At 39.5% G+C, this 26,669-nt stretch overlaps 2 protein-coding genes across 2 annotated transcripts in view; one reads left to right on the forward strand and one right to left on the reverse strand.

Moving 5' to 3' along the window:
- Nucleotides 1-8,145, forward strand: part of RNF17 (ring finger protein 17) — a 39,913-nt gene extending 31,768 nt beyond the window's left edge. The window contains exons 30-36 of the mRNA XM_062514912.1: nt 1,117-1,197; nt 1,846-1,971; nt 4,308-4,412; nt 4,976-5,126; nt 6,036-6,171; nt 7,501-7,690; nt 8,047-8,145. Coding sequence (XP_062370896.1) covers nt 1,117-1,197; nt 1,846-1,971; nt 4,308-4,412; nt 4,976-5,126; nt 6,036-6,171; nt 7,501-7,690; nt 8,047-8,145 — 888 coding nt within the window. The remainder of the gene's footprint in view (nt 1-1,116; nt 1,198-1,845; nt 1,972-4,307; nt 4,413-4,975; nt 5,127-6,035; nt 6,172-7,500; nt 7,691-8,046) is intronic.
- Nucleotides 8,146-10,539: 2,394 nt separating this feature from the next.
- On the reverse strand, nt 10,540-25,806 carry CENPJ (centromere protein J). Its single transcript, XM_062514646.1, has 16 exons — nt 25,429-25,806; nt 24,293-24,416; nt 23,259-23,489; nt 22,457-22,601; nt 21,206-21,311; nt 19,290-20,913; nt 16,433-16,565; nt 16,059-16,224; nt 14,763-15,002; nt 14,046-14,145; nt 12,781-12,881; nt 11,996-12,091; nt 11,746-11,886; nt 11,558-11,642; nt 11,347-11,467; nt 10,540-10,732 (listed from the first exon to the last, which is right to left on the reverse strand). Exons 1-16 carry the CDS (start codon nt 25,804-25,806, stop codon nt 10,540-10,542), a joined length of 3,984 nt encoding a protein of 1,327 aa, XP_062370630.1.
- Between the last annotated feature and the right edge of the window lie 863 nt (nt 25,807-26,669).

Genomic DNA, 26,669 nt, shown 5'->3' on the forward strand with positions numbered 1-26,669 from the left:
GTTCTTTCATCAGTCCTGTCAGAGGGGCGTTAAAAGGGTCAGTCCAGTCTGATGAGTTAAGAAATCATTACAAGACTTGCCACAGCCAGTGGTCAGGCTGCTTGGATGGTGGCACTCATTTGAGGAGCCTGGTGTGGTGGGGCCCATCTCTCAGGGAAGAGGAGGAGCATCTTTGGTCCATAGGCCTGCCAAGCGTGGAGAAGGATCTCAGGTCAGCAGGGAGAGCACATGAAGAGCAGCACCTGTGGGAGCAAGTCCTGGGAAGGGTGATGAAGATCAGAGGGCTGGAGCACCTCTCCTATGACAACAGGCTGAGGGAGTTGGGGCTGTTCATGCTAGAGGAGAGAAGGCTCCAGGGAGACCTTCAGCACCTTCCAGTACCGAAAGGACCCGCAAGAGAGCTGGGGAGTGACTCCTTGCAAGGTCGTGGAGTGATGGGATGAAGGGGAACATCTTCAAACTGACAAGAGGGCAGGTTTGGGTGTGATGCTCGGAGGAAAATATTCACTACAAGGGTGGCAAGACATGGGAACAGGCTGCCCAGGGATGTTGTTGATGCCCCACCCCTAAAACGTTCAAAGCCAGGTTGGAGGGGACTTGGAGCAACCTGGTTTAGTGGAAGGTGCCCCTGCCCACAGCAGGAGGGTTGAAAGTCTTTAAGGTCCTTTCTAATGCAAACCAGCCTACAGTTCTGTGAAAGACAGGCTTGTAAGAATAGAGGATGGAAAGCAAACAGATACAGTAGAGAATAAAACAAGTATTTAAAATACTCTGTGTTTTGTTGTGTGTTATGTTAGATTCTGTAATTCTTTGGATTATGTTTCAGATAATTTTGTGCACATGCGTTATTATGTACATGGTATTGGTTCGATTTGGCAAGCTGCATCTTTCTAAGCCATTTCACGATCTGAAAACTGTAGATTGCATTGTCACATAAATTTCAATGCACCAAATAGCAGATATTTGAGTGATTGTAGACAAATCGAACTAATGTGTGTTTTCTAGTCATATTTCTTTTTTAATGGTAGTTGTGTGTTTCCATCTACCCTAAGAATAGGAAGAATATTACTGGTTAGCATCTTAATGTGTTGTTTCTTGATTTTTTTCCCCAAATAGATTGGAAATTTTTGGCAGCAGGATGCAGTAGATTACCTTCAAGAACTTCTCAAAAATGAAGAGGTTGAAATTCATGTTAAGGTAGCCTAATTTATTCATAGATGTGGAATGAAACAAAGTTTTTGTTGTCCTTTTCCTTTTAACTGGCATTAAGAATGGTATGTGAAGGAGTATAGCAGTAAATGTATTTCTTACACAAAAGGAAAAACACAACTAGACTTAACTCTCCTGTAACTTAATTATAGTTTTCAGGCCTTGAATATGTCCATTAGAGTTAGAGCTGTTTTTTCACCCTGTTCACGTTGAGTTGTCATTCTGACAAGTAACTTACCTATAGGCAACATAAGTTGTTCTAAAGTCTATTTCAGGTGATAAAATTCTGACATAACTAAGTATGGATGTGCTTAAATTTATTAAAATTATAGGGACATGCATCATCTATATGGTCTGAAAACAAGCCATTTCAGATAGTTTATTGACAAATTGTGAAGGGGAATGGTTTGAGTGAGCAAACATGGGATAATGTTCCAGTGTTAGAATGAGCAATTGGTGCTGCCATGTCAAAAGGAGAATCCCATTTTTGTAATAACTGATGTTAATAGGCATCTTGGTCTTGTACCTTTGAGTGTTATGAATATCAGCATGAGAGCTTTGAATTTCTTGGTCACTATTTCTAAAACTTCAGTCCCAGTATTACTACTACAATCCTGTTTTGTCCTGTGTAAATAGGAATTGCCAGATAACCCATGGGGCAAGTTGTCCATCAACCTGTATTTTGGGGGAATATCACTTTCGTCCTTCATGGCATACCAGAAGTACTGTGTTGCTGAAGATTGCCAGGACATACAAAAGCTGGTGAGACTTGTGTTTGTGTGTCCCTTTTGCTGTTGCTGTTCTAACACTGGAAAGATTATTCAGTTACTGCTTCTGGCCTTGGAGGATTTGTTAGTTTTTTTATATTTCTGTGTGTTTTTGTGCTGTGAGCAGTAGTAGGACTGAGGTCTGCAGCACAACACGAAGAACTACAATGTGCTGATTAAACTCTGTGGAATAGCAAATTGCCAGGAGTTTGTTCATGGAGTACAAAGAAGAGAGATTTTTGCACTTCTGTTTAAAGTTCAGCTAATTTGTGTTCTTTTAAAACACTAGGAATAACGTAATACTTTTACCACTTGAAAGAATTAGTTATTTGTAGAAATATATCTATGGATGGAGTAAATTAAATCAAGTATTTCATAATAAACCCAGTGTTTACAGGGGAGTTACCCAAGTTCTTTATTCCAAGGGTCTGGGACACTTACCTGATGTTCTTTAGAGGAGGATTGAAGTTTCCACCTAACTTCATTGTTTTACTTATGTACAGGTTTTCTGTGTTAATTTCTCTGTGTTTATTTTAATTTTTTTGTTCCTTGAAGTCTGAGGATTGGGTTTATTTAAATTGCTAAGACTTTGTTACTGCATCTTTCTCTTAATTCTGTTTAAGTCAGCCAATGTACTTTTCTTTCCAATGTACATCTTTGCTTCAAAAAATAATTTTCCAGTACAGAGTCTGCTCCTGTTACTGCTGGTGCAAGGCTTGAGTTGTCTGCTAGTTGTCTGCTTATGATGCAGTTTGAAAAATCCCTCAGTGTACATTAGAACTGAGTAACCATGGAAAACCTAATTGTAAATCAGTCTCTTGTTGCATTTTCAAAAAGTCAGCATGACACACAGTTTTCAGCAAACTAAATATGGATCTGGAAATGAGATTTGTACCTTTAACACAAAAATTAAATTTGGAAAACAAAAATAAAGCTGCGTAAGAAGGTTGCAAGCAAGAAGCATTCAGGAAGCCGGAAGTGCTTTCCTCAAGGAATATAAACATTAAGCAGATCCATTCCAGGAGTAAGTAACTCAGAAGCATTTAGTAAGAAAATGGACATCAGAAGTGTTCAGTTGTACACCAGAAAAGAAGCAAGGCATCCAGAACTCGAGCTGAGCCTCAGGAGCAGCAGAAGTGGGAAACAAGAAGCTCTGAACACGTTCAAACATAATCAGCTCTGGTTTTAGCTGTAGAGACTCAGCAGCCATGCTCACGTGACAGCTAAAGTGCATTGTTTTTACATAAGGTGTAACCATTATTTATTATTTTATTCTATAGTTCTGTAGCTTTATTCACAGCTTCAAATCTATGATTTGGGGTAAATTAAGCTAATAAGGACTTTATTCTATTTCACGAGCCTTGCAGCTGCTACCGGTGGCTTGTGCAGAGCTCACTGCACCCATTGCTGCAGTGTCACTGTCTTTGAGATGTGCTTGTGCTGAGCTGCACTGATGAGCTTAGGAGCTGGTCTTTGTTACCATATGACAGTCCTAGTTTAGGCATTGGCCTGAAGGATTCCTGATGGGGCAGTAGGATGTCAGAGAATGCATCACAACCTCCAAGTGTGCTGAGCTTTACAGCAGTGACTCTCATTCCAGGTGTGTCAGTCCATGTGTAATCAGGTGGCTCCAGACTCTCAGTGCTCCTGATAGTTTTTGCAGAAATCTGGCATTCAGTTTGTCTATAATTTAGTTAGACATCCTTTCTTTACTTGTAGGAGTATATACTTTGAATGGAAAAAAATATTTTTTCCTAGTTAAGCTTGAGGAACATCATGAATTTTTGTACTGCATCCTCTGTCTGATCCTGCAGGGGAAAGAAAGGGTCATAATTCATTGTTTCATTTTCCAGTTACATATGTTACCTCTACTTTTTTCTTGGGGCATAATGAAAAGTGTTCATCAAGTAAATGCTTAAAAATGTATGGAGAAATTGTGCATTTTGTTAATGCATCATATTTTAAATACAAGCAATAATAGGAGCTCTCTTCATGACCTATGATCTAGCTGAGCTGTGTGCCATATATCCTTGTAAAAGTATAATTCAGTGCTCCAAGATTTATTTTGTGGTGAACCATATGCAGTAATAACATGTAGAATTCAAGCTGCAAAATACATGGTTCTAAAAGAAGATACACTGGACAGTGCTGTGCTGCTGAGAAAAATCTGTATCTGTACATCGCAATGCCAGTTTTTTTTTCATCAAGGACACACTGCTTATTGTTATTATATACCTTCTTAGGTAACTCCTTTGAAACAGAAGTCATACCTAAGTTAGTTTCTGTTTAGTTATTCAGTATGATGATCAGCTGAAGTCTGTCTTGGTCTAGGGGGTGTTTGAAGGAGACCTTTCACCTTCGTACATGCTGCAACCGCTGCCGGTTCCAGGAGAAACCTTTCCTGTCACAGTTACTCACTTAGTGTCCCCTAAGGAGGTAAGTGTGTCTGGTCACATGCTACAGTCCCATCGAGCTGGTGAAAAAGGAACTCACAGCTGGCAATTTTAGAGCATTAGAGGCTGCAAAATGGTCCTGAGCTATTGGTGCAGGCAGTTGTGTGGGGTAGCTCTCAAAATGAACTCTTGTTGAAATAACCTCATAGGTGAGGGCAATGAAACACTGATCATTTCTCTAGAAAAATGAATTTAAAGAATTAACACTACTGCTGTCTGATACTTAGCTTTTTTAATAAGAAAATAGGTCATTGGATTTTAATGTTGCAGAACAATAGTGAACTCTGTGTAAGCTCGCACAGCTTCCTGGAGTTCTGCCCAGTCTCCCAGGCAAAAGGCAGAATGTCATGTGCATTGATTGAATAAAAGATTTCTGCATGCACTTTGAATGTTGAATTATGAAACAGAGAAGAAAGGAATAGCAAGGAGGTGCTGAACCTTTCAAAGATGGGATCTGGATTTAAAGTAATCTTTTAATAATAGTTGGAATTCCTAGTTTCCAAATTAACTGCAAAATAGTAACATCAGGGCCTTTTCTTTAAATAGGTTTATATTTGTCTTGATTCTTCTGGGAACCTTACAAAGCACTCTGCCACAGAGAGAGCTGCCAGCTGTGACTCGGAGAGCCTTAATAAAGCCCTGAAGTGGTGCAATAAAATTGTAAAGACTCTTCCTCATCTAACAAACTTCAAAAAAGGTATATTGTCTGTTTATTTTCCCTCTTGTTTCATGTGGATGTTCATAAAGCCTGAGTTTCCTTTTATATTTCCATATATCTTTAAGTAAAAGTTTTGGAGAGTAAGGAGTAATATCACATAATTACATAATTCACTGTAGTATGTTTTTATTCTTCATTAAATTGAGACTTTTGTGTCATTCTGCTCCACTGGAAAATGATGGACAGACTGGTGCCTGTTAGAGTTGTGAACTGACTTCAGATTGCATTTGGCAGTAATAAAACTTTTCCCTGAAGGTACCTGTCACTGAACTGAAAATTATATTAAATATTCAAAAGACAAAAGTTATGTACAGAAAATTATGTTATAAAGGTTTAGAAGTTGTGTGAGCCCTAAGGAGCACCACTTTAATGTCCACAGCTGTTGGGCCTAAACTAACACAAGTGTGGCCATCTAGAGCCTGGTGAAGAAAGCAGTTCTTGCTAGTACTTGGGTCTGCCAACTCATAAAACTCTGGATGAGGTTTTAGGCATTATCTGACTCCTGTCTTCCGACTTGACTATTAACTTGGAGATAATCCATTGACTAACTGGATTGTTCAGATGAGTCCAAGCTGAAAAGCTGGAACATTAAACTGTTTGGACCACAATCTTCTCACCAAACAATTTACTGTTACTCCTCACCATTGCCATGTGAGGTAGAGAAACCTGACTTAAATTGCATAGTACTGATTGGATTGGAGTTCAGAGAGAATTGGAGGATGCATGGAACAAAATTGTACAATTTTGATCATTTTGATAAGGAAGAGGAAACTTAATCTTGGTCACCAAGTAAAGTGGATTTTCAAGGTCCATTTGTACTGCACTGAGTACTGTCAGGTATTATGTGATGGTTTTGGTTTTTGGTTTTGTTTTTTTTTTCTTTTACAGAACTGCCTTGCCTTGCAGAGTATGTGGATGGTTTATGGTATAGAGCAAAGCTCCTCTCTGTTACACAGCTTGTCCCTGTTCAGATTCTGGTTCAGTTCGTTGACTATGGTACTTATTTAGTTGCCCCAACAAGCAGGTAAATAAGTAAAAAAAACTTACGTAAAATGTCTGTATGTATGTATGTACACTTAGATCATAAAATATGTACTTACAAATAAATACATGTGTGTTACATTTATTATTAATTTGATATAAGGACTATATGTATTTTTTAGCATAATTTACTATTTCAGTTAAAGTGGTTTGGCTGGTGAAATTTCTGTCTGCAGGGTGTGGGGTTTATGCACCTGCTTCTCTGTTTCAGGTTTTTCTGAGAAGCCCATTATTAGAGTATCAGATTTCTCTGTTATCTCCAGTTACTTAACCCGTGAATGGGCTCAGGTTAATCTGCTTCTGCACCTGAGAACCTTACTCAAAACAAGGACTGAGTCCTCCAGGTGTACAAACAAATCCCAATCCTGTGTGACTGTAGACTAGACATAAGACAGCTGGGGATAAACTAAGGGATGAGGGAGTATCCGAGTGGGACACCCTCTGCTCTGCCTCTGTGGAAAGTTGAAGTTCAAATCCCTGTTCTGTGCAGTTCTGAGATGCTCTGGACTGTTCCTGTACTGTCACAGATGTCAGCTGAGTGTCTCAAACATTCCAGGATTTTAGGGTTCCCTAAGCCTGTCTGAATTTCTCATATGTACATATTTATATATATATGGATAGTTCATAGTACTACAGTGCATATATAGAACTTACACATAGTATGTATATATATATATATATACACACACACACATATGTACGGCTTAATCACAACGACTTGCTCTCAAGCTTATTGTGGAATGTACACTTTCTTGCTGAAGATGATGCAAAAATGGGGATTTGAACAGATTTTGTGCTTTACAGCCTGTTAGGGTCTTTGGAGACAGTGTCTTCTGTTTCAGAGTTGCATTTCCTGCTCTGCTTCCCTATTCCCTTGCTTGTAGGATAGAAAGATAAAGAATGGGGAGATGATAATGTAAACCCCAAGTAGCCATTTCCAGTAGTGTGTCTAGAGCACATTCAGGTATGAAGCATTTGGACCACAAAGGTTTGTGGAGCTGCATTATGATGATTCTATCTGGATTCCTGTGCTTTGATCTGTGGTTGGCTCTTGAGACTCCTCCCCAAGCAGGGTACTGGGGAGGGGTTCTCTGATGCTGGGCTGCTTTTTGATAGGTCCTGTGCCAAGTCATTCAGAGGGCCTAGTCCTGCCTGAGGAATTGTTGGATCTGACTTCGGCATGTTCCCGTAGAGCAGGGACTCCAATCCTGGTTCCCACACCATAAATGTGCTACATGAGCCACTCAGCCATCCTGATGTCCTTCCTGGCAGGTGGATTGCTGTGGGCAAACACTTCTCACTTTGGTTTCAGATTGCGTCACATACCGTGTCATCTGCTGAAGTATCCGGTTCAAGCAGTGCGAGTTCTGTTGGCTGGATTTAGACCTGCTTCAGATGACAAAAACGTGGAAAGAATTCCTTATTCCCCAGAATGGAGCCTGAAAGCGTTGTGGACCATGGTGGACTGTGTTGAAGGAAAGCGTCTCTCTGCTTCCATACTTGTAAGAAATGCTCTTTTATTTTTTTTCTAGTTCTTTCCGAGCCTAAAATTCTTACTAGCACTCTAATTTCTAAGTCTTTGTTTTACTTTGAACCCTTACAGTTAAAAAATGAAAACATTTTGCCATGAAGGAATGCTAAGAGAAAATGGTGTGGTGTTATTAATTCTGCAATCACAAAGTTTCTGGCCATTCCTATTATTTTAAAACTAGTTTTCTTTACTTAAAAACAGAGGTATTCTCTTTATAGTCACAGTTCCATTTAGACAGTGAATGCAGCCAGTAAAATCTTTCAGTGTCATCTTGAGATTTAAATCTGTAACACTGATTTTTAATCTGTCAACGCTGTAAACTTTCAGACTGTTTCACCAGAGGTTACCATTTCTTTGTATGGAGATGACAAAAATCTGGTTCATCTGAAGCTGATTGAAATGGGTCTTGCAGAGTTGGATCAGTGACATGTACGTACAGTGACCATGAACTACAAATCCACACCATTGGGGAAGGAAGATTACAGAAGTTTTAAGCAAAGTGTAAACTGACAATTATGTGGATAACTAGAGTTTATTTTTAAAAAAATCCCTTCTGTCCACACATCCATTCTGTTACTAAAGTATTTAATATGAAGCAAAAAGCTGTTTAAAATTAACTTCTTTATATGCCATTACTGAAACCCACAGTTTTAAGAACTTAGAGACACTGAAACAAAGAACCCTAGGGTGGTAGAACATAAAGAGCTTCTGCTGCCAGTAACTGAAGAAGGCAACTTGAAGATGTGGCAGTGTACTCTGCCCAAACAATTAAAACTAATCTTCTTTATTTTCTGTTTTTAATCTGTATCAGGTGCTGGTGGTTCTCAGTGGTTGCTCAGGCAAATTTCGATGATAACATACTGGTGTCCATATGTCTAGACAAACACAAAATATTTTTAATGAGGAGCTTTATACTATGTCTTATCCATGGGCAATACCAGAGACTTGGATTTTCACATTTCTTGGCCAACTCAGTTCTGTCATATTTTTGCTTCCCATTTAATAAGCATTCTTTTAGCAGATGTGAATAGATAATGTTCTTATCACTATCTAATATTGCAACAGTGAAACTGCTTTCTAATATTGAAAGAGTGAAGCTATGTATCCACGTCTCATTTTTTTCAGGCCTTGGAGTTTAAGTATTGTTCTGTGATACCCTTCTCATAGGAGTAGATGGAACTCATGTATAGGGGAAAAATTAAGTTAAAAGCTGATGCTGAGACTCTTATTTCTAGTATCTTGTTGGAAGACTTGGAAGGAAGATGATAGTTTTATTATCATGACATAACTCTTGTTTGTGTTTCAGGTTTGTTTGGTGACAGACATCTTCACCCAGTACCAGATAAGGAGTGAACAGTTGGGGTTGCATTACTGTTTTTGTTCTGAAACACGTTTGCAGTGTTGCTGGTTTCTGTTTTCACTTTCAGGTGTTGTTACACCTCTTTCACTTCAGAGTTTGGGAATAAAGAGTTTGGTCAGCATGCACTTTAAAGTTTCTTTTTCCTTTACTCCTACAGTGTGTGAGGTTTCTTTGGGTGTTTTCTTTATTCTACTGAATCCTTCACCTGTAAAGCTCAGCTTCTCCCAGTCTCTCCAGGGAGAGCTTTGTCTAGACTATCAAGGAAAACCCTTGTGTGATAGAGTCCACAACCTCTCCAGGCAGCCAATTCCAGGGCTCAGTCACCCTCCCAGTAAAGCAGCCTCTTGCTGTTCAGAGGGAACCTGCTGTGCTGTGCTTCACACACAGAGCTCTGCACATATCTCTTCTTTCAAGCTCCCTTGAAAGCAAGGGTCCAAAGGTAACCTTGGTGCCAGGCACAATGGGCCAAGCAGTGGAAGGATCCTGTCCCACTTCACTACATACTCTGGTACTAACCAGACATGTCCTAAGTGCTGTTACAAATACCCCAGAAAGCTCATGTTCGTTTCCAGAATGTTTTCATGTAAAAAAGACCAAAACCCCATTGTTTATCACTCATCTTGAAAGCAACTTAGCTCTGAATCAGCTGCTGTTTGAGCAGCTTGATGGAAAAAGCCAGGGCCTGTCTCTCCCCCCAAACAGGTAATTTCTGGGTTAGGGTTCTCATTGCCACCCTGTGAGTAATAAAGGGCAGAAATAGAGTATGGACAGAGCTCACCTTCAGTGAGGAGAAAAAGGGGAGGGGGCACAGGAGACAAGAAGAAAGTATCTTCTGTCCTGTGAGAAAAGGAAACAATTTTTTCAGCATGCAGGAGACTCAGCTCAGCCAGCTCAGCAGCAGCCTTTACAAGTCAGCTTAGAAATACCTGTTAGGTGGGAAAACAGGATGAGATGACTTGTTATTTTCTGGTGTTTCTGAGTAGCTTGGAGAATGAACCTGTCCCTCAAGTCCCACCTGTGTTAGCCCCATGAGTATAGAGGAGCAGTATATGGAACAGACATTGCAGTCTGCTAATGTTGTTGCTTCCTACCTCAGAGACAAAGAAAATAAGATGGCAGCGGAAAAAGAATAGCCCAAGACTGCCATTTCTTTGTAAGTAAACTGATGTCTAAAATAACGTGGTCTACAGCTCTGAGTGTTCACTGACAGCTGATTTAAAAAACACCCTTTTTAATGCCATGTGGCTAAACACTGACTCAATAAATGGTTTCTTAAACATAGGAAAGGGGAAAAAGAATTAGCAAAAGCTCTGATAGAGTAGCACCCACTGAAAAATAAAATTTATTTAGAGAAAACTATAAATATTATATACACAACAAGCTTTGAACATTTTCACTAGTTTACAGAAATGTACACTATTTCTGCTGACGTGCTAGCACTTCAGCAGTTTTTACATGGCCTACAACTTCGTGTCCATGATAATATTACCATCCTTGTCCTTTACTCTGACTCTGCCAGAGCCATACTTGGTTTCCTGCTGTCCATTTATGTACACAGTCTTGACAGTCCCATCTGGATACTCCCGTCTCTTGAACTGTGATGTGTGGAGTTCTCGCTGGCCATTATTGAACTCTATAGTTTTGCTTCCATCTCTGCATTAAAGGAGGAAAACAAAACCCAAGGTTTTGTTGATTTACATTGGTGTAACATTAGTCTCAGAACAAGCATCAGATACTTAAGCCTCAATAAAGGAAGACTTTTAAAAAATAGTATTTGTGGAAAAATCTATTAAAGATCTCAGCTGGTTCATATTCAAAAACCTGGTTCTGCAAAACTGGTATGACTGACTTCTTTATACTTGAGAGCCTCCACTGCACTTTATCTGCATCAAATCCATCACGTCTAGAGTCCAGGGAAGTTTAAAACTTGGTAATTTGAGCGCTATCAGTTATCTGCTCTCAGTCACCTGCTTCCCACTACAGTCAGGTTCCTAGATATTTTTTTCTAGAATTACAAACAGAGAAGTCTCTTAGGTTAAGCTATGAGACAATACGCTGTTGTTATGCCCGCTTCTTCCATGCTACCAAAAAACGCAAAACTTGAAACAACCCAAACCCAAAACTTGAGCAGTAAAAACGTGTTTACAGGACAGGCCATTGAAATGTAAACCTTCAGGAGCTGTAGAAACATGCCTCTCACCATCTCATGCCCCTGTCACCATTCCCATCCCCTGCCCAGCCAGGGGACCCAAGAAGGAAAAGCTCACCGCTGCACACGAACAATGGTGCCGTCAGGAAAAATACTTTCTTCTTGGCCATCTGTAAATAAATTCTTAATTGTCTGATCAGGGAAGGTTATTTCCTTCTTGCCATCCGGATAATGCTTCTCTGAAATGTATTTTGAGACAATCTTATTACATAAATACATATCTATATATGGGCAATAATTCTGACAGTTGGGTTGGACAATTTCTTTACCTATTTGTCCATTTGAAAACTGCAAGACCTCTAAGCCATCAGAGTATGTAGTGTGAGTAGTCTTAGCATCAGCATAGTAATAAATCTGCAGACAACAGTTGAGATTTAGTGTAACTAATGAGAAATTTTAAATGTGCGTACACATGCAGATAAGTATTTACTGAAAAATGCAGATAGAGGATACCTACCACTGTTTGATCAGGCATAATCTGCTTCACATCCCCATTGAAGAAGGTTATAGTTACAGTCTTCCCATCAGAGCCCACTTTTTTCCTTGTTCCATTTGGGAAAAATATAAGATGGCAGCCATTTTTCAAAACCTTCTCAACCTAATGAAAACATGAGTGAGGTCAATATTGAGCCCTCACACTCACATTCTAACTCATCTTTCCCAACATCTGTCTTCCACAATTTCCAAGTGCCAAGCTCTCATTTTACCTTTCCATCAGGATAAGCAGTTTCTCTCTGTATCTCTTCACTGCCTGTAAATGCAGGAGCAGATGGTAGTGACACACAAGCTTCAGGAGAGGTGTCCTGAGATGACAAGCAAAAACTCTAATCAAGCTTTGTCTTTATATACTTTTTTTTTCCTAGGCTGACAGGTATTTTAGGAAAAAAGGAGCATCACAGAAGGAAGGTAAGTATGGAAAGGCATAAACACAATCTGGCATTTAAGCAACTCCAAGTATAATTCAAGTGATAAAAGAGGTGGAGACTGAACAACCACTGGTTATCTGTGGCCAGCTGTAGTCTGGACTAAAGTGGAATTCATTGAGGTGCTGTAACATAGCGCTCAATTTCCTTGAAAAATCCCCATCATTTTATGAAACAATCAAGTTCTCTAAAGCCTAAGTGTAACCTACAGCAATTAATCTAAGAATTAATTAAACTATTTAAAAGATCCTTGCACAGTCGCCCTACATGGAGCAGATGAACATCCATCTTTATATAATCTCCCAAACGATAAAACATTTTACAAAACTCAAAGGAGTGGAGAATACTTTGGGGTTTTTTTCCTCAGCCAAAGAACAATGCCACTACTAGACAAAGGTAGAACACCCCTCAAAGACTAGTACATAGCCATTTTCTGTTACGACAAAAATGTTGAAGAACATAAAAAGATGAGTCAACAGCCTCATCAGTCACCCTCCAGATACTCTAACTTTTCTATTTTAGGCTTTTTCTCCTCTGCTTTAAAAAACAAATCAGGACACAGGACTTACTACCATAAAAGTCTGAGAAGAATCTTCTCGTGCTGTCGTTGCCTCAGAGTTGTTTCTGTCATTGGCAAGTCCTGATGCAGATGTTCTAGGAAGTTTTCCTACTGGGATACATGTAATAGTTAAATTGGACAGAGAAATTAAAGTATGGTTTAAGAATTACAATTATATAGGAGATCAAGCTATACAGGACACCCACATTTCTTAACTGCAGTAGCAACTGAAAGCGGGGTATTTATTAAAAGAATAGGCACATGCCCAGAAAAGAATCAAGCACTGCCATTGCTTTGTGTGTCAACAAGAAGCTAAAGAATCATTACAATGGACTTTTAATGCATTTTCTTTCCTATTTCATCTCTGTAGACTTACAAAGGATTTGCCCCTCCTAGAAACTTGGACAACATTATTAGGTACACTTTATAATGAACAAAGGGAGATGAATATCAGCTTTTAACAGGAACTGGTCAGCATATTTTTGACATGTCTCTCCTATCAAATTACTAAAAACTACCTTCAATTCTGGAACATAGTCCTCTAACAGAAAACAGGATGGTTGGATGAGCTGTCAGAGGGTGTCAAAATTAAGTACCCTGCAGTTACTTTCCATACATGCTTATCCCTTAGGAAGGCAGAGAGCCTTTGCTCCAAACTGTGAACAAGAAACACCTGTCACAGCATTCTCCATATGATTACAGATCCTGGTAACAGAACGTTCTGAAGAGACATCTCTGATGCTATCAACACACTCAACTAGACACTGGGAAGAAATTCTTCAATGTCAGGGCAGTGAGGCACTGGAAGAGGTTCCCCAGAGAAGCTGAGGATGCTCCATTCCTAGAACAGTCTAAGGCCAGGTTGGATGGGGCTCTGAGCAACCTGGTCTAGGGGTTGCTCATGGCCAACCATGGGAAGGGGTTGGAACTGGATGATCTTTGAGGTCCCTTCCAACCCAAACCATTCTGTGACTCTGATCTAACCAACATCTGCAGTATGGAGAACACCAGTGATGAATGTCATTTTTGATTACAGGAAGCAGCTTCTGCAGTGCTCCACACCACCAAGTATGACCACAAGCATTTTTCACTCCAAAACTGGTCTCATCCCAGCTTTCTCCAGAATCCCTGTGAGGTATTTATCCATATGCTCAAGACCATAATAGCTCCCACTCTATCTCCATTTGAGGTGGTCATGCACTCCACAAAGTAAACTTCACATTCATTTTATTTTAAAGATTTAACAGAATTCTCTGCATGGACAAATATTTTTACCTTTTGCCTGTGAATAACTTGTGCCATTTATCTTGCTGCACTTCTGTACTGGAAGAAGCGGAGATGCAGTTCGACTTTTTGGGCCTCTACTTGGTAGACACTAAAAAAAAAAGTATTTGTGTTTTATGTGATGTAATCATAACTGTTCATACAAAGTCAACAAAATTTATAGACCATATGGCATGATATTAATGGATGCTTTCTTCACAAACTATACAGTTTTGAGACTTGCTAAACAGAAAGGTTTGTGTGATGTAGCCCAAGCTGCACTTTGCAGCTCTTCCTCCATCAGCTCGCTTGTTATCCTGTTAACTCCAGAATGTTAATTTGATGCAAGCAATCCAGAATAACAATTACAATTTCAAAACTTCATATAACTGCTTTAGACAATTATGAACTGCTTGGTTTGCCTGGTTGATCCTGAAGGGGCAGAGGTTCACAGGTTAGACTCCATCAATTATTTTTCTTTCATACTTGCATGATTTTTAATTTCCAAGATGAGTTCCTCAACAAAAGGGATGCTGCACATTGTGAGCACTGACATTTGCTGAGAATATGACATTAACAAAATTCTGTGTCTGTCACCACGAGTGTAGTCCCCAAATCAGTAAATTAAAAGTAAACAGCTAAGTTGTAGCTATTAGAGTCCAAGCGTGTAACAGAAAACTCACCAGTAATCACAATAATGTATTTAAAGCACCAAGATTAATAACTTACAGATTCTGCTCTATTTAGACTCATCCCAGGATTTTCTATTTTCTTCTTGCTTCCAGCAGCTTCTACCTTCTTCCAGGCTTCTAGACGAAACTTCTCCATAATTTTGATTTCCTCTTTTAGTTCAAAATTCTCATCTACCAAAGCTTCTATTTGATCTTTCAAGCGTCGATGGGTGGTTGACCATTTTGCTTCTTTTCGTTTTAGATCTTCATGTAGCTCTGCAATCTGCTGTTTTAAAGCCTTAGGAAAATGCATGTTTATAGAGAGTTTTCATTTTTAATATAATAAAATATATTTTAGTCTCTAATAAAAATACAAACATAAGCAAAAAAGGCACAAGTGGCAAAAAAGTCAAGTCAGCTTAATACTGCAGGGGTGAAAGGCAAGGAAGTCTTTTCTTTCCTGAACGAGTGATTATTTACTTAGACTACCAACTTCATAACCTCTACTCCAATCACAGGAATTGTTTTTCTCGCTTTCTTGGCATCCTTAACACTTCCTAGATTGGCCAGTACAAATACACTTGAGGCAGAAACACAAAAGCATTAATGCTACCCTTGGAGGGCCCTTCAAAAATCTTGGCATAGGAAAACAAGGAAGACACAATCACACAAAACATGTGTAAATCTGCTTAGTTTAGCAAATGTCAAATCAGTTTTTTGAAGTAAGGTAAATTTGTAGGGAAGGAAGAGGGAAACCTCTGTGTGGTGTTTAATATGGCTTGTTTATACATCTCGTATATCATTCATCCTGACAACGAAGAAAAAGACAGATCTTGTTCCTTACATCCCTGATACCTAAAGACCTATAAGTGATAATAAAATGTAACTCTGAAAATTGCAGAAGATTACTACATAGACTGTACAAGAATTACAGACAGAATAAAACCCTTGTGGAGTTCTAGTTTGCACTTTGTAAAAACTTACAACTTAGTACCTTAACTTCGCTAATTTTGTTTCAAAGTTGAAGATCATTCTGTCAGTGACCAGCAGTTTTTAGTATGGAAATGTGACAAAAATATTTGCCCGTGAGGAGTTTCGGCCTTAAAACCATCAAACAGCATTGTGAAAACTGTAGTTCCTCAGTTAGAATAATTTAGATTGGAAAAAAAAACTTCAAGATCATAGAGTCCAACTGTTAATCCAACACTGCCAAATTCACCACTAACCCACTGCTAGCAGTTCTCATCTTGAAATCACTTGTAATCTTTGAACTAAGTTAGAATTTAGTTCTTGACTGCCTTTAAGTGAACTTACATGTTCCTGTGTGGACTAGAATAATAATATATTATTATACCTGAATTTCATCCCGTTCTTTTTTATCTGGAATTGCTCTAGCTTCTGTTGTGTATTTTTCAAAAACTTTACGCTCCTTTTGCAGTTTTCTAATTTCTTTTTTTTTATATTCTTCTATTTCAGCCAGTTCTTGGGCTTTCTTCTGTTCAAAGTCTGCAATTTCTTTCCTGTAAGTATGAAACAAAGTTGTTGTTTTAGCCCAAGACTCCTTCATATCTGGATTTTAAGAAAGAAAGTGAAGACTCAGTATTTTGTGGTCACAGATTGCAATTCAGCATCTATTACTGCCAGGAAGACTTACATATAAATGGTGTTAGGAGAGCCTGCAACAAGCTAGGAAAGTGCATGAACCAAAATGTTTCAAATAGAAATTACCTGATACTTGCCAGGGCATGCTCTCTTTCTTCACGGAGTTTAGTCAGAGCTGTGTTTTCAGCTCGGAATCTCTCAATTTCATTTTCCAGCTCAGCGAGTCTCTCTCTCAGTAGCTGGGATGGGACAGTATTTCCTGTCAAAGCACAGCCACATGCACATTATCTAAATAGCATTCTTAAGACTGAAGTAAACAAGTATCACACACCAGCTTAAAAATTGTTTAAAAAAAGAAAAAACAAGCAAATACTGTTTTAGAGACAACAGTACTTTTGCAAAAAAATTCTACTATCCAAACAATATAAGTTATGTTTTAAAACACTCTGCACTATTTATTCAAGTACCTCAAATATGGAGTAGATCCATCACTTATGTGTTACTTGGATATATCTTTCATCTTGGTAGAACTAAAGCTATGTTTGGAACTGGAATGTGACGGGCTTCACTTTAAACCAGAGATATAAAATGAAGGTATAAGGGTGTCATGAGTGTGTATGGCACATGTGTAGGTACATACCCAATATATGTGCCAGGCACATGGATACAGTATGATGGTATAAGGTATATCAAAACAGGAAAGTTTATGGTTGTAAGTTTTTTAGTCACTACAGTCTGTTGACACACATCCCTGACAGGAAATCTATTGTAGAGGCTGATAATAAGGAGGAGTTTTTGTGGGCTTTTTTCCTATCCCAGTTTGCTGTTCAGTCACTACTTAAGAATCCCCAGGGTTTTAGAGTCTGGGTATGCAACAAACAGATGCAATACTGATGTTGCTGTGTAGGTGTCTTCCTTGCTCACCCTTAAATACTCTGAAATGCCGTAAAAAACCCCACCCCTACCCCTCTTCCGGCAAACATTTAGCAGCCACCTTTAGACAACCCTACACAATCAGTTCTCCAGAAAACAATAAGCAGAAGTAGCAGCTTTCATATGAATCACAGAATATCCTGAATTGGAAGGGACCCGAAAGGATCATCAAGTCCAGCTCCAGGCCTTGCACAGGGCATCCCAAGAGTCACACCACATGCCTGGGAGCATTGTCCAAACACTTCTTGAACTCTGCCAGGCTGGTGCTGTGACCACTGCCCCGGGGAGCCTGTTCCAGCACACAAACACCCTCTGGGTGAAGAACCTTTTCTTGATATCCAACCTAAACCTCCCCTGACACAGCTTCAGGCCATTCCCTCAGGTCCTGTCACTGTCACACAGAGCAGAGATCAGTGCCTGCCCCTCCTCTTCCCCTCTCAAGGAAGCTCCAGACTGCAGTGGGGTCTGTCCTCAGTCTCCTCCAGGCTGAACACACCAAGTCACCTCAGCCACTCCTCATATATGGCTTCCCCTCAAGGCCCTTCACCACCTTTGCTGCCCTCCTTTGGACACTCTCTAATAATTTAATGTCTTTTTTTTTATATTGTGGCACCCCAACCCTGCCCCCAGCACTGGAGGTGAGGCTGCCCCAGCTCAGAGCAGAGCAGGACAATCCCCTCCCCTGCCCAGCTGTGATGCTGTCCCTGATGCCCCCCAGGACAGGGCTGGCCCTCCTGGCTCCCAGGGCACTGCTGGCTCATGTTCAACTTGGCCATCAGCCAAGAAACCCCCAAGTCCCTTGCTGTGGCACTGCTCCCCAGCATCTCATTCCCCAGAGATGTACATCCAGGGTTGAACCCTCCCAGGTTCAGAATCCAGCACATTCCCTTCTTGAGCTTCATCTGGTTCGTGATTGCCCACCTCTCTGATTTGTCCAGGTCTCTCTGCATGGCCTCCCTGCCTTCAAGGGAATCAACTGCTCCTCTCAATTGAGTATGGCTGGTAAAGTTGCTTAGTATCCCTTCCAGTCCTGTGTCCAAGTCATTTATGAAGATACTGAAGAGTACAGGGCAGAGCATGGAGCCCTGTGGAACCCCAGTAGTGACAGGTCACCAGTGTGATATCACCCCATTCCCTGTAACTCTTTGTCCCTGACCTGTGAGCCAGTTCCTCATCTATGACAATGTGTTTTTCCAGCTGAATACTGGACATTTTGCTCAGAAGGGCACTGAGAAAGATGAAATCAAAGGCTTTACTGACATCCAAAAAGATTACATCAACTGGCTTACCATAAAAACCTAAACAGAACTGTAAATATTCACTGAACTAGTCTGAAACCAACACAGTTTACAACCTCAGAGACAAGATTTAAATACTAGGCTGTGCTATCATGCTTTCACTGAACAACTACATTTTTAATGATACCAGTAATGCAACAGGGGTTTTAGAAGCAGTCCTGCACAGACTGTAACCATATAGATGAAATCAAACTTGGCCAAAGCAGACAAATGAGTCCACATTTCCCACATTCCACATGAGCTCAGTAGATGGTATACTACTCTCAGAAAACACAGGGAGTCTGCCACTCCCTTGTATTTCATAAGAGGAAAAAGTTAACCAAGCAGTGAATAGCATTACCCTACTGTGGTGTAAATCCACCATGGTGGAAAGGAAGGTACCACTTCATTTTCAGCTTGCCCTTGATATTTTCCTTCATTCAGAAACAATGATCAAGCACCTTCAGATCAAGTTACTTCAATGAGCTAAAGCCTCCAGAGGGAAGGAAAAAAAAAAACCAAACCACAAATTAAAGAAATAAAATTTTAAAAATAAGTTTTCATCAATCATAGTCATTCTGCAATCTGTGTAATTGTTAGACCTGTCATCAGACATGCAACCAGAGATGTAGGGGAAGAATAGGGCCCTTTCTTGCAGCAGAAGTCTGTACTTAAACCCTTGGGTGCAATTTCACTTTGGAGCTTAAGCACTAGCAGAGAAGACTTGTACAATACACCTTCTCACCACTTCCTACCAGCTGCTGTTCTCTCACCTCCCAGCTCTGGTTCCACATTCAATTTGGTTTCACGCTCTGGATGGCAGCCTGCCTTCTGCTTTGGCTTCAGTGAAGGAAACAGTTTCAGCATCAGGTTTGATACAGAAGGTCCATTTGAACCACTGTCCACAGCAAACTCTTTGGACATTTCATCTCCTTTCTTTGCGGCAACCTTTCTCTTTATTGCTTTATCTGGGACAACTGCATCATTCTTAAAGGAAAAGTCCATCTGCAAAGGTGTTCTGGTATATTTTTCAGGTAAATCAATGCTAACATAATTTTCGTCAAGATCACTCCATGTTCTTTCGTCGTCAAACTCCAACTTATTCCTACTTATACACAACATGCTTCTGTGATCATCTGTAGCTTTTCTAATCTTCTGTTTTGACAGTGCACCGCAATCTTTATCTGACAAGCAAAGGTCAGCATCTCCGTTTTTGCTCTCTTTGCTGATGTCTGTAACAGAACTTTCACAATCAAAAAATTCTGGATCGCTTTCTCTATGTTTCACAAGGGCTGACTTAGCATCTTTGTTGTCAGGCTTCAATGTGACCCCAAATTCACTCTCAGAATCTGTGGTAGCATCACCATTGCCCTCGCTCTTATCTTCATTTACAACCCAGTGATTACTTTTTAAAGCAGGAGCTGCTTTCATGGAAGTAGCTGAGAATATTACACCATCTGTTTTACTCAATGGATCCTTCATTCTAAAATCTGTTCCTGAATTTGAGGCTGCATGCATAACTGGGCTATCATTTCTATTTTCCCGTGCCATGCAGTCTGCCCTTTTATTTCTCTCATTTGTAAGTTTGATGGCCAGCGCAGTGACTTGCTGCTGCTTTGCCTTGATAGGAGTAGAAGACATCCTACGGCCTTTTAAAATTTGCTGGTCTCGTTCCAAGATCCTTTGCACAAATGAGGAATTACTCGAGAAAGATATTTCATCTGCAGCTTGTTCTAGAAACAAAAATTCATCTAATTCCAGGTTCTCTTTTTCTTTTTCTTTTTCCCAGTTGTCCAGTTTATTCTGAAATGAAAGTTCAAAAGACAGTTCTGAATCTTTCACAGGGTGACCTATGGGACATCTAGAAGTAGAAAAGGCTCTGGTCAGTTCTTGGGACAACTGAGACTTTTCTGCATCAGGTAATTTGTGTTTGATTTTGCCAGTGTTCGACTTAGCAAATTCTACTCTGTTCTCTTTATTTTCTATTTTGTTGTTAATTTCTGATGGATAAGAATCTCTCATCTGTCCATCATGATTTTTCCCTGATTGCATTCTTGTTTCTAATGGCAAGATATTTTCTCCATTGTGATTCCTGAGTACCACTGTCTTCTGAATAGGACAGTGTTTTAGTTTATTGGGGTGGTTGTATTTTTTACATGGTGCAACAGGATTTTCAGAAACCAGTTCTTTGCCAGAAGGTGCAGTTTTCTTCTGTGTTTGTGATCTGTCCACTTTAATAACATTTCTATCATCTGAAGCCCTTTGTTGAAGTTTTAAGGTGTTTTCTCCAAGTTTTGTCATTTTAGACTTGGCATTAGCGAATCTTGTTAAACCTTCTCCTCTTTTCAGGAAGGGTCTCTTGATCACTGGTTTTTGGACAGCTGATCCATCTGTCTCCTGAATATTAGTAAAGAAAAGCAAATAACAAAATGTTAGAAAGCTCCTTACATAGTTTGAAGATTTCTTCAAATAAATCCCACATATCAATATAAATTTACACGATACATTTCAACTGAGTTTCTGAAGACTTAAGCAAGTGGATATTTGGGGCTTATTATTTTTAAGAATATGAATGTTGCACTTGGCATTAGCTTTCCTTGCTAGCATCTTCCTTGTACACTTTTAAAGTACCTATCACATCTCAGCACAATATATAAAGAAGAATGAAGGGTTTTAAAGTAATAATAACCTGTAACTTCTGGTTTTGCTTCAGACGCTGTTCTTCTAGTTGTATCTGTTCTTCCAAGAATTCTTCAAAAGTTTGTTTCTTTTCACGTATTGCAGCTTTAATAGGTCTAGAGTAATTACAAAAACAACTCCTGTAATTCTGTATAAAACAACCATGTTTAACATCACTAGTATTCAAAGACCAAGGTGTAATTGCACAAAAATGACAAAATCTGAGGTGCTTTAGGCATTAAGTTAATCTGAGAAATGCATTTTAACACTACATGTTTATCCAATCCCTGCAATAGTTAATATACATATCTGAAAGATACTGTGGGCAGGTTTTGTCACTTTTTCTTTCACTGCTTTTCTTAAGGACCCTTTCTTTTGGGCAAATCACCAAATTTCCTCTCAAAGTTTACTCACACTGCCAATTCTTACAGTATCACATTTCCACTCAGGAATGCTACTGAGATTATGCTCCTGGTCTCCCCCTTTGATACTCCTCCTCCTTCACAGGAGTGCTGGGTCTGGCTGGCATGGAGTGAGCTTTTTTCATAGCTGTTTTGGCCTTGTGACTATAACAGCACTGATAACATAATAATATCTTAGCTGTTACTGAACCCTGCTTGTACAGCATCAAGGCTCTCTTTGCTTTTCCATGCTGCTGCCCACCTCAAAAAGCAGGATGGGGGTGGGCAAGACCTACCCCAGGGGAGACACAGCCACATTTCATAGAATCACATAATCACAGAATGGTTTGGGTTGGAAAGACTTCAAATATCATCCTGTTCCAACCTCTCCACCCCGCCCCAGTGGGCAGGGACACCTTCCACTAGACCAGGTTGCTCACAGCCCCATCCAGCCTGGCCTTGGACATTTCAAACAACCAGAACTCGCCATAATAACCTAAAAAGTCACAGCCTTGCCCTCCTTCCTCACATCACTACTTTCAGTACATAACAGTGGACAGGAGGTTGCAATAAATCAAACTGGGAACAGCAATGATAACTGCTTATATACCCAGCTATACTGAAAGGTGCTTCTCAGCTGCCATTACCCCAGGCTGCACACACATCTCTTCATCCAACACACAACATTTTATCTTTTACAGCACAATCAATTCCAAGCAAGAGCCTCTCTTACCACATGTCTCTACAGTACCTAGAAAAATCAAATCCAAATTCAGAGTATCAGACTCTTTCAATCAGGACTCAGAATTCAATCAAACTTGTGTAATTTGATAAAACTGCATAATCATAGTGTGAATTACCTTTCCTCTGTATTAGTCAACAACTGTACACCTCCACCGGAATTTTCAGAGACATCTGCAATTTCCACACCTAAAGGATCGACGTGATTATCTTTACTCTCCGTTAGTAATTCCATCTTTTTTTCTGGACACCACATGTCTTTTCCTGTGAAAGCAACAGAGTTGTGGGGTTTTTTCATCTCAACAACAAATCAGTTTTCAGCATATACTTACAACAACATTTAGGTCAGGTGAAAACAAAAAGGGAGCTTCACAGCCACGTAATCTGAATTTCTACATAAAACAGACCTAAGATGTCCCCATATTAATTTTTACTTGAATTTGCACTTTCTTTTTGAAGGAACAAGCAATCAGGCATTAAAAATTTTCCACAGACCTTAAATAATCCATTCTGATTGTTCATCTGCTTTGCTACTGTTACTGTATGGCCTAAAAACATAACTGAACAAATTTTGATGCCTGCTGCACGATGAGTTCTCTTATCAAGCTGCTGTTTCCCACATATATATGCATAAATTCAGAAGAATCTGATTTTTGGCTCATGCTGTTTTTAACAAAATTCGAATAGACAACAATAGGAACATTCTGAGGTCTGTAAGCTCTCAATAAACAAACCAACATACCAAGTCAACCAACAAAAATCATAACACCTTCAAAATAAGTAGCAGAAATTTACTCTCAGTGACAAGGGGGAAAAAAAAGCACCACGCATCAAGTTATCTTTCTGTAAATGACTAAGCAGTAATGTATTTGTCTTCCTCATTTTTCACACAATTTGGCCTTTTCAGAGGCACAAACAGACCTTGCTGTTCACAGACAGACACTTCTGAAAGATTGTTCTTCAAAGATAAGGTGCATTCTCTGTTGTTCAGCTTTTGTAAAGAATCATTATCTTGTGTATGGGAAGAAATGAGAGCACGAGCTCTGTCTTCAAAGATATTTGGATATCCAGACGATGGCAACTGAGGTGAAGGTGCTAAGCCAGTGGAATACCCAGGTCTTAGCTTTTGACTTTCAGCCATTACAGTATAACCTTGAAATGAGAAGGAACAAAATAGCTGTGTCATTCTATTTGTATCACAAAACTACTGCTCCACAGGAGAAAAAGAAATGGCACTGAAGGGCAGGATTGATCACCCAGCCTCCACCCTTATGTCACTAACCAAGAATAAGTGATTAGGCAATCTTGATTTTCTTCTCCTAAAATAAGCCCTGATTTAATCTTCTCAGGTAGACAGAGTGAAAGGAAGACAATCATTTAAGTCAGGTTGGATTGACACTGCCAAGAGCAGAAAATCCCCCTCCTCAGCTCTAAAAGCTTTTCCCAGCCAAGAGCTATCTCCTCACCTTGCACCCAGCAAGCAAGACTGGAAAAGTGACAGAGGTTACAAGTCTTCATTTTAAATACAGATCAGCTCTCTATTCTAGTTCAGTTCATCACCTGAATGTGATATGTGTGAGCACAAACAAGGAGGGATAACTTCATTTGGCTACACAGAAAGCTTAAAGCAGTCAAAAGTACTGTGAGAAGCAGCTACTCAGAAAGGAAAGTAATTGTTTCACACTTCAATATGTGTACTTTGAAGCAAGGGCTCCCATCATAGCACGTATTGATCAAGTCATAGCTACAGCTGGTATTTTATAAAAATAGGACAGTATTCCTTCTTCAGTAGCACTCAACTTTCAGGCACTGAAGCAATGAAGCATTTATCTTTGACAAATCAAGTAATCTTAAAATGAAGAACACAGAAGACACTTTCAGATTTTAACTGGAAAAAGTAGATCAGATTTTTCAGTTTATACAAAGCACATCATGTGCTTTCTTTCTCAACTTACCAAGAGCTGCTGGCTGGCCAGATACCATGCTAAGTAGCTTCTGCTGCTCTTCCATTAACCTTTGAAGTTGTTCCATCTGTTGTTTCCTTAACTGTTCCTGTTTCTGCAGTTGCAATTCCTTCAGCTTTTCAAACAGATAAATAAATGTATTAGAAGCTAGGTTCATTTAGAATGTACTACAGAATTATTTTGTTGTAGATTGTCAATAACTTTCTAAGGACACTTAGCAATAAATCAGCTAATATTTATTTAGCCACTGATTGATACTACTGACAATATTTAAAGAGTGGGTAAGTATTTTCCTATCATGAAAAATACAGGATAGAACTTTTTTAGCACGTGGTAATTAATGGAATTCTCCCCTGGAGACACACACACTCTCTCCCTCTCTCCACTCGAGTGAACCAACAGGGATTTATGCTGATGTAACTGCTGGCAGAGTGGACAAGGATTTCTTAGTCCTTAACAGCAAGACCTACTAAAGTGCTGCTGAAGACTTCCAGCTAACACGATTTATATCCAGTAATTGGAAAGAGCTAACACACAGACACTTACAGTGGACTGACTAACACACTTGCATTAGAAAATAAAACAGTAAGTAACATAACAGCATTATAATTCCAGGCCTTTTTTATCCTGACGTCTTGGATACTTTATCACATTCAGCACCAACATACCTTCTCATCTAAACAGAACCAGGTATGCCACACCTATTTGGAGAACTAACAAAAGATGTTGCTATAGATACAAGAACATTCAACTCCACTGTGTTGTGAATATCTGTGGTCAAGCACTACCACTGTAATGACCAGCACCCCATTTCCACAGCCTCAAGTGAAGAAACGTTGTAAAACTGTATGCACCTTTCCAGGTAAAATGATTTTGAGAACGATTTCATTTTAAACTGGAACATGTGCCACCTGGAAACAACAGTACTTACACCCTCAATAAATGCACATCATGAGGAGGACACCAACTTTCACATGAGCATAACTGGAACTTAGGATCTGCTCTTTAAGCTGGCTGTGGCTTATATGTACCAAGGGTTTGCTTGCTTTCATGCATGACAAATCATATGCAGGAACAAAATAAATATCACTCTAAGTATGTCAAGGAATTCTAGGTATATTTATTACCTGTTCAAGCTTTTGTAAGAGTGGATCACTGTGACTGGATTTCTTCTGACCACCCACTTCACCACAGACTAAGTCTGTTTTAGAGCTTTCTAAGTTTCCAGCTGCTGCTGGAAAAGGTGTTCCAGTGGTACATTGCTGAAGTGTCTGGGAGCTGCCAGACTCTTCACACAGGGAGTCATCACTTACAGAACAGCTGTCTGAAAGATGTAGCACTTCTTCAGGTAAAGCTGTGATGTTTTCAGGTCCAGGTAACAAATTTTCTTTCTTGAAGTTCAAACCAGTAAAACTAGGACCTAATATGACTCCAGCACAGGAACTACTGAACATCCGATGTGCACTGAAGTTTTGCTCACCACTCAGATTTTCAACAGTTGGCATGTTGCAAATCGTATTGCGGTTTCTTTGCTGACCAGCATTAACACAATAATACTACGTTCTGTTGGGTTAAGACAATGTAACTTCCAAAATTCCAGGCAGCTGGTATGGATGATTATCTATCTACTTCTGGCACCTAGAAATTAAGCAGATAAACAAAATAAGAAACCTATAGTAACAGATTCCCAGAAAAAGAAAGTTACTCTCTCATAACCAACCCAGTGTATTTATAAAAATGAGTCATAATCAATAGAAACATTTTGGATAATAAATAACAAACACTTTAGGTGCAAAAAATCAACATAATCCAACTCTTAATCGTATTATTTGAGTGCAGCTAATATAATCTCAAATACCATAAAGCTGTACATAGTATTTTCTTCAGTAGTACTGAGAGGAATTCAGAATTTTTTAAACACTTGCAACAAAAGAAGCGATTTGATGAGCTGAGAGATCTCTGCCAGTGACCTTCATATTAATGCAAAGTTTCAGATATGTCAATCTAAATACAAACATGTTACCGCACATACTTCAATGCAACACTTCATCATTTTCATCACATTTTCACATCAATTTTCATTTATCACATCTTCCTTAATTTCTCTAGGAAACGCTACAAAATGCTGCCTGTTACCTTCCTTCTCCCAAAAAGCTTCTTTAAAATCCATCCAAAGGAAAGTTTAAATACAGCAACAAATCCTACAAGCGCCATAAAACATGAATGAAGTCACGCACGAAGGAGACCCAAAGTGATTTCCCCACTCAGGAAGAAAAAGACAAAACCGCTGCTGGTGACAGTGTGGCAGCAGGAGCCGGGTCACTCAGCTGTGCTTCCCCAAACTAATCCCAGGGCAAATACCTCTCTG

This window comes from Cinclus cinclus, chromosome 2, assembly GCF_963662255.1.
Source record: "Cinclus cinclus chromosome 2, bCinCin1.1, whole genome shotgun sequence".
Classification (NCBI taxonomy): Eukaryota; Metazoa; Chordata; class Aves; order Passeriformes; family Cinclidae; genus Cinclus; species Cinclus cinclus.

Excerpts from the sequence above, each read along its gene's own strand:
- CENPJ (XM_062514646.1), bottom strand. The coding sequence starts at position 25,806 with ATGCCAACTGTTGAAAATCTGAGTGGTGAGCAAAACTTCAGTGCACAT. Across the intron at positions 23,490-24,292 it reads TGGCCAGCCAGCAGCTCTTG|GTTATACTGTAATGGCTGAA; the intron begins GTAAGTTGAGAA and ends TCTCATTTCAAG. Across the intron at positions 21,312-22,456 it reads TTGACTAATACAGAGGAAAG|ACCTATTAAAGCTGCAATAC; the intron begins GTAATTCACACT and ends TAATTACTCTAG.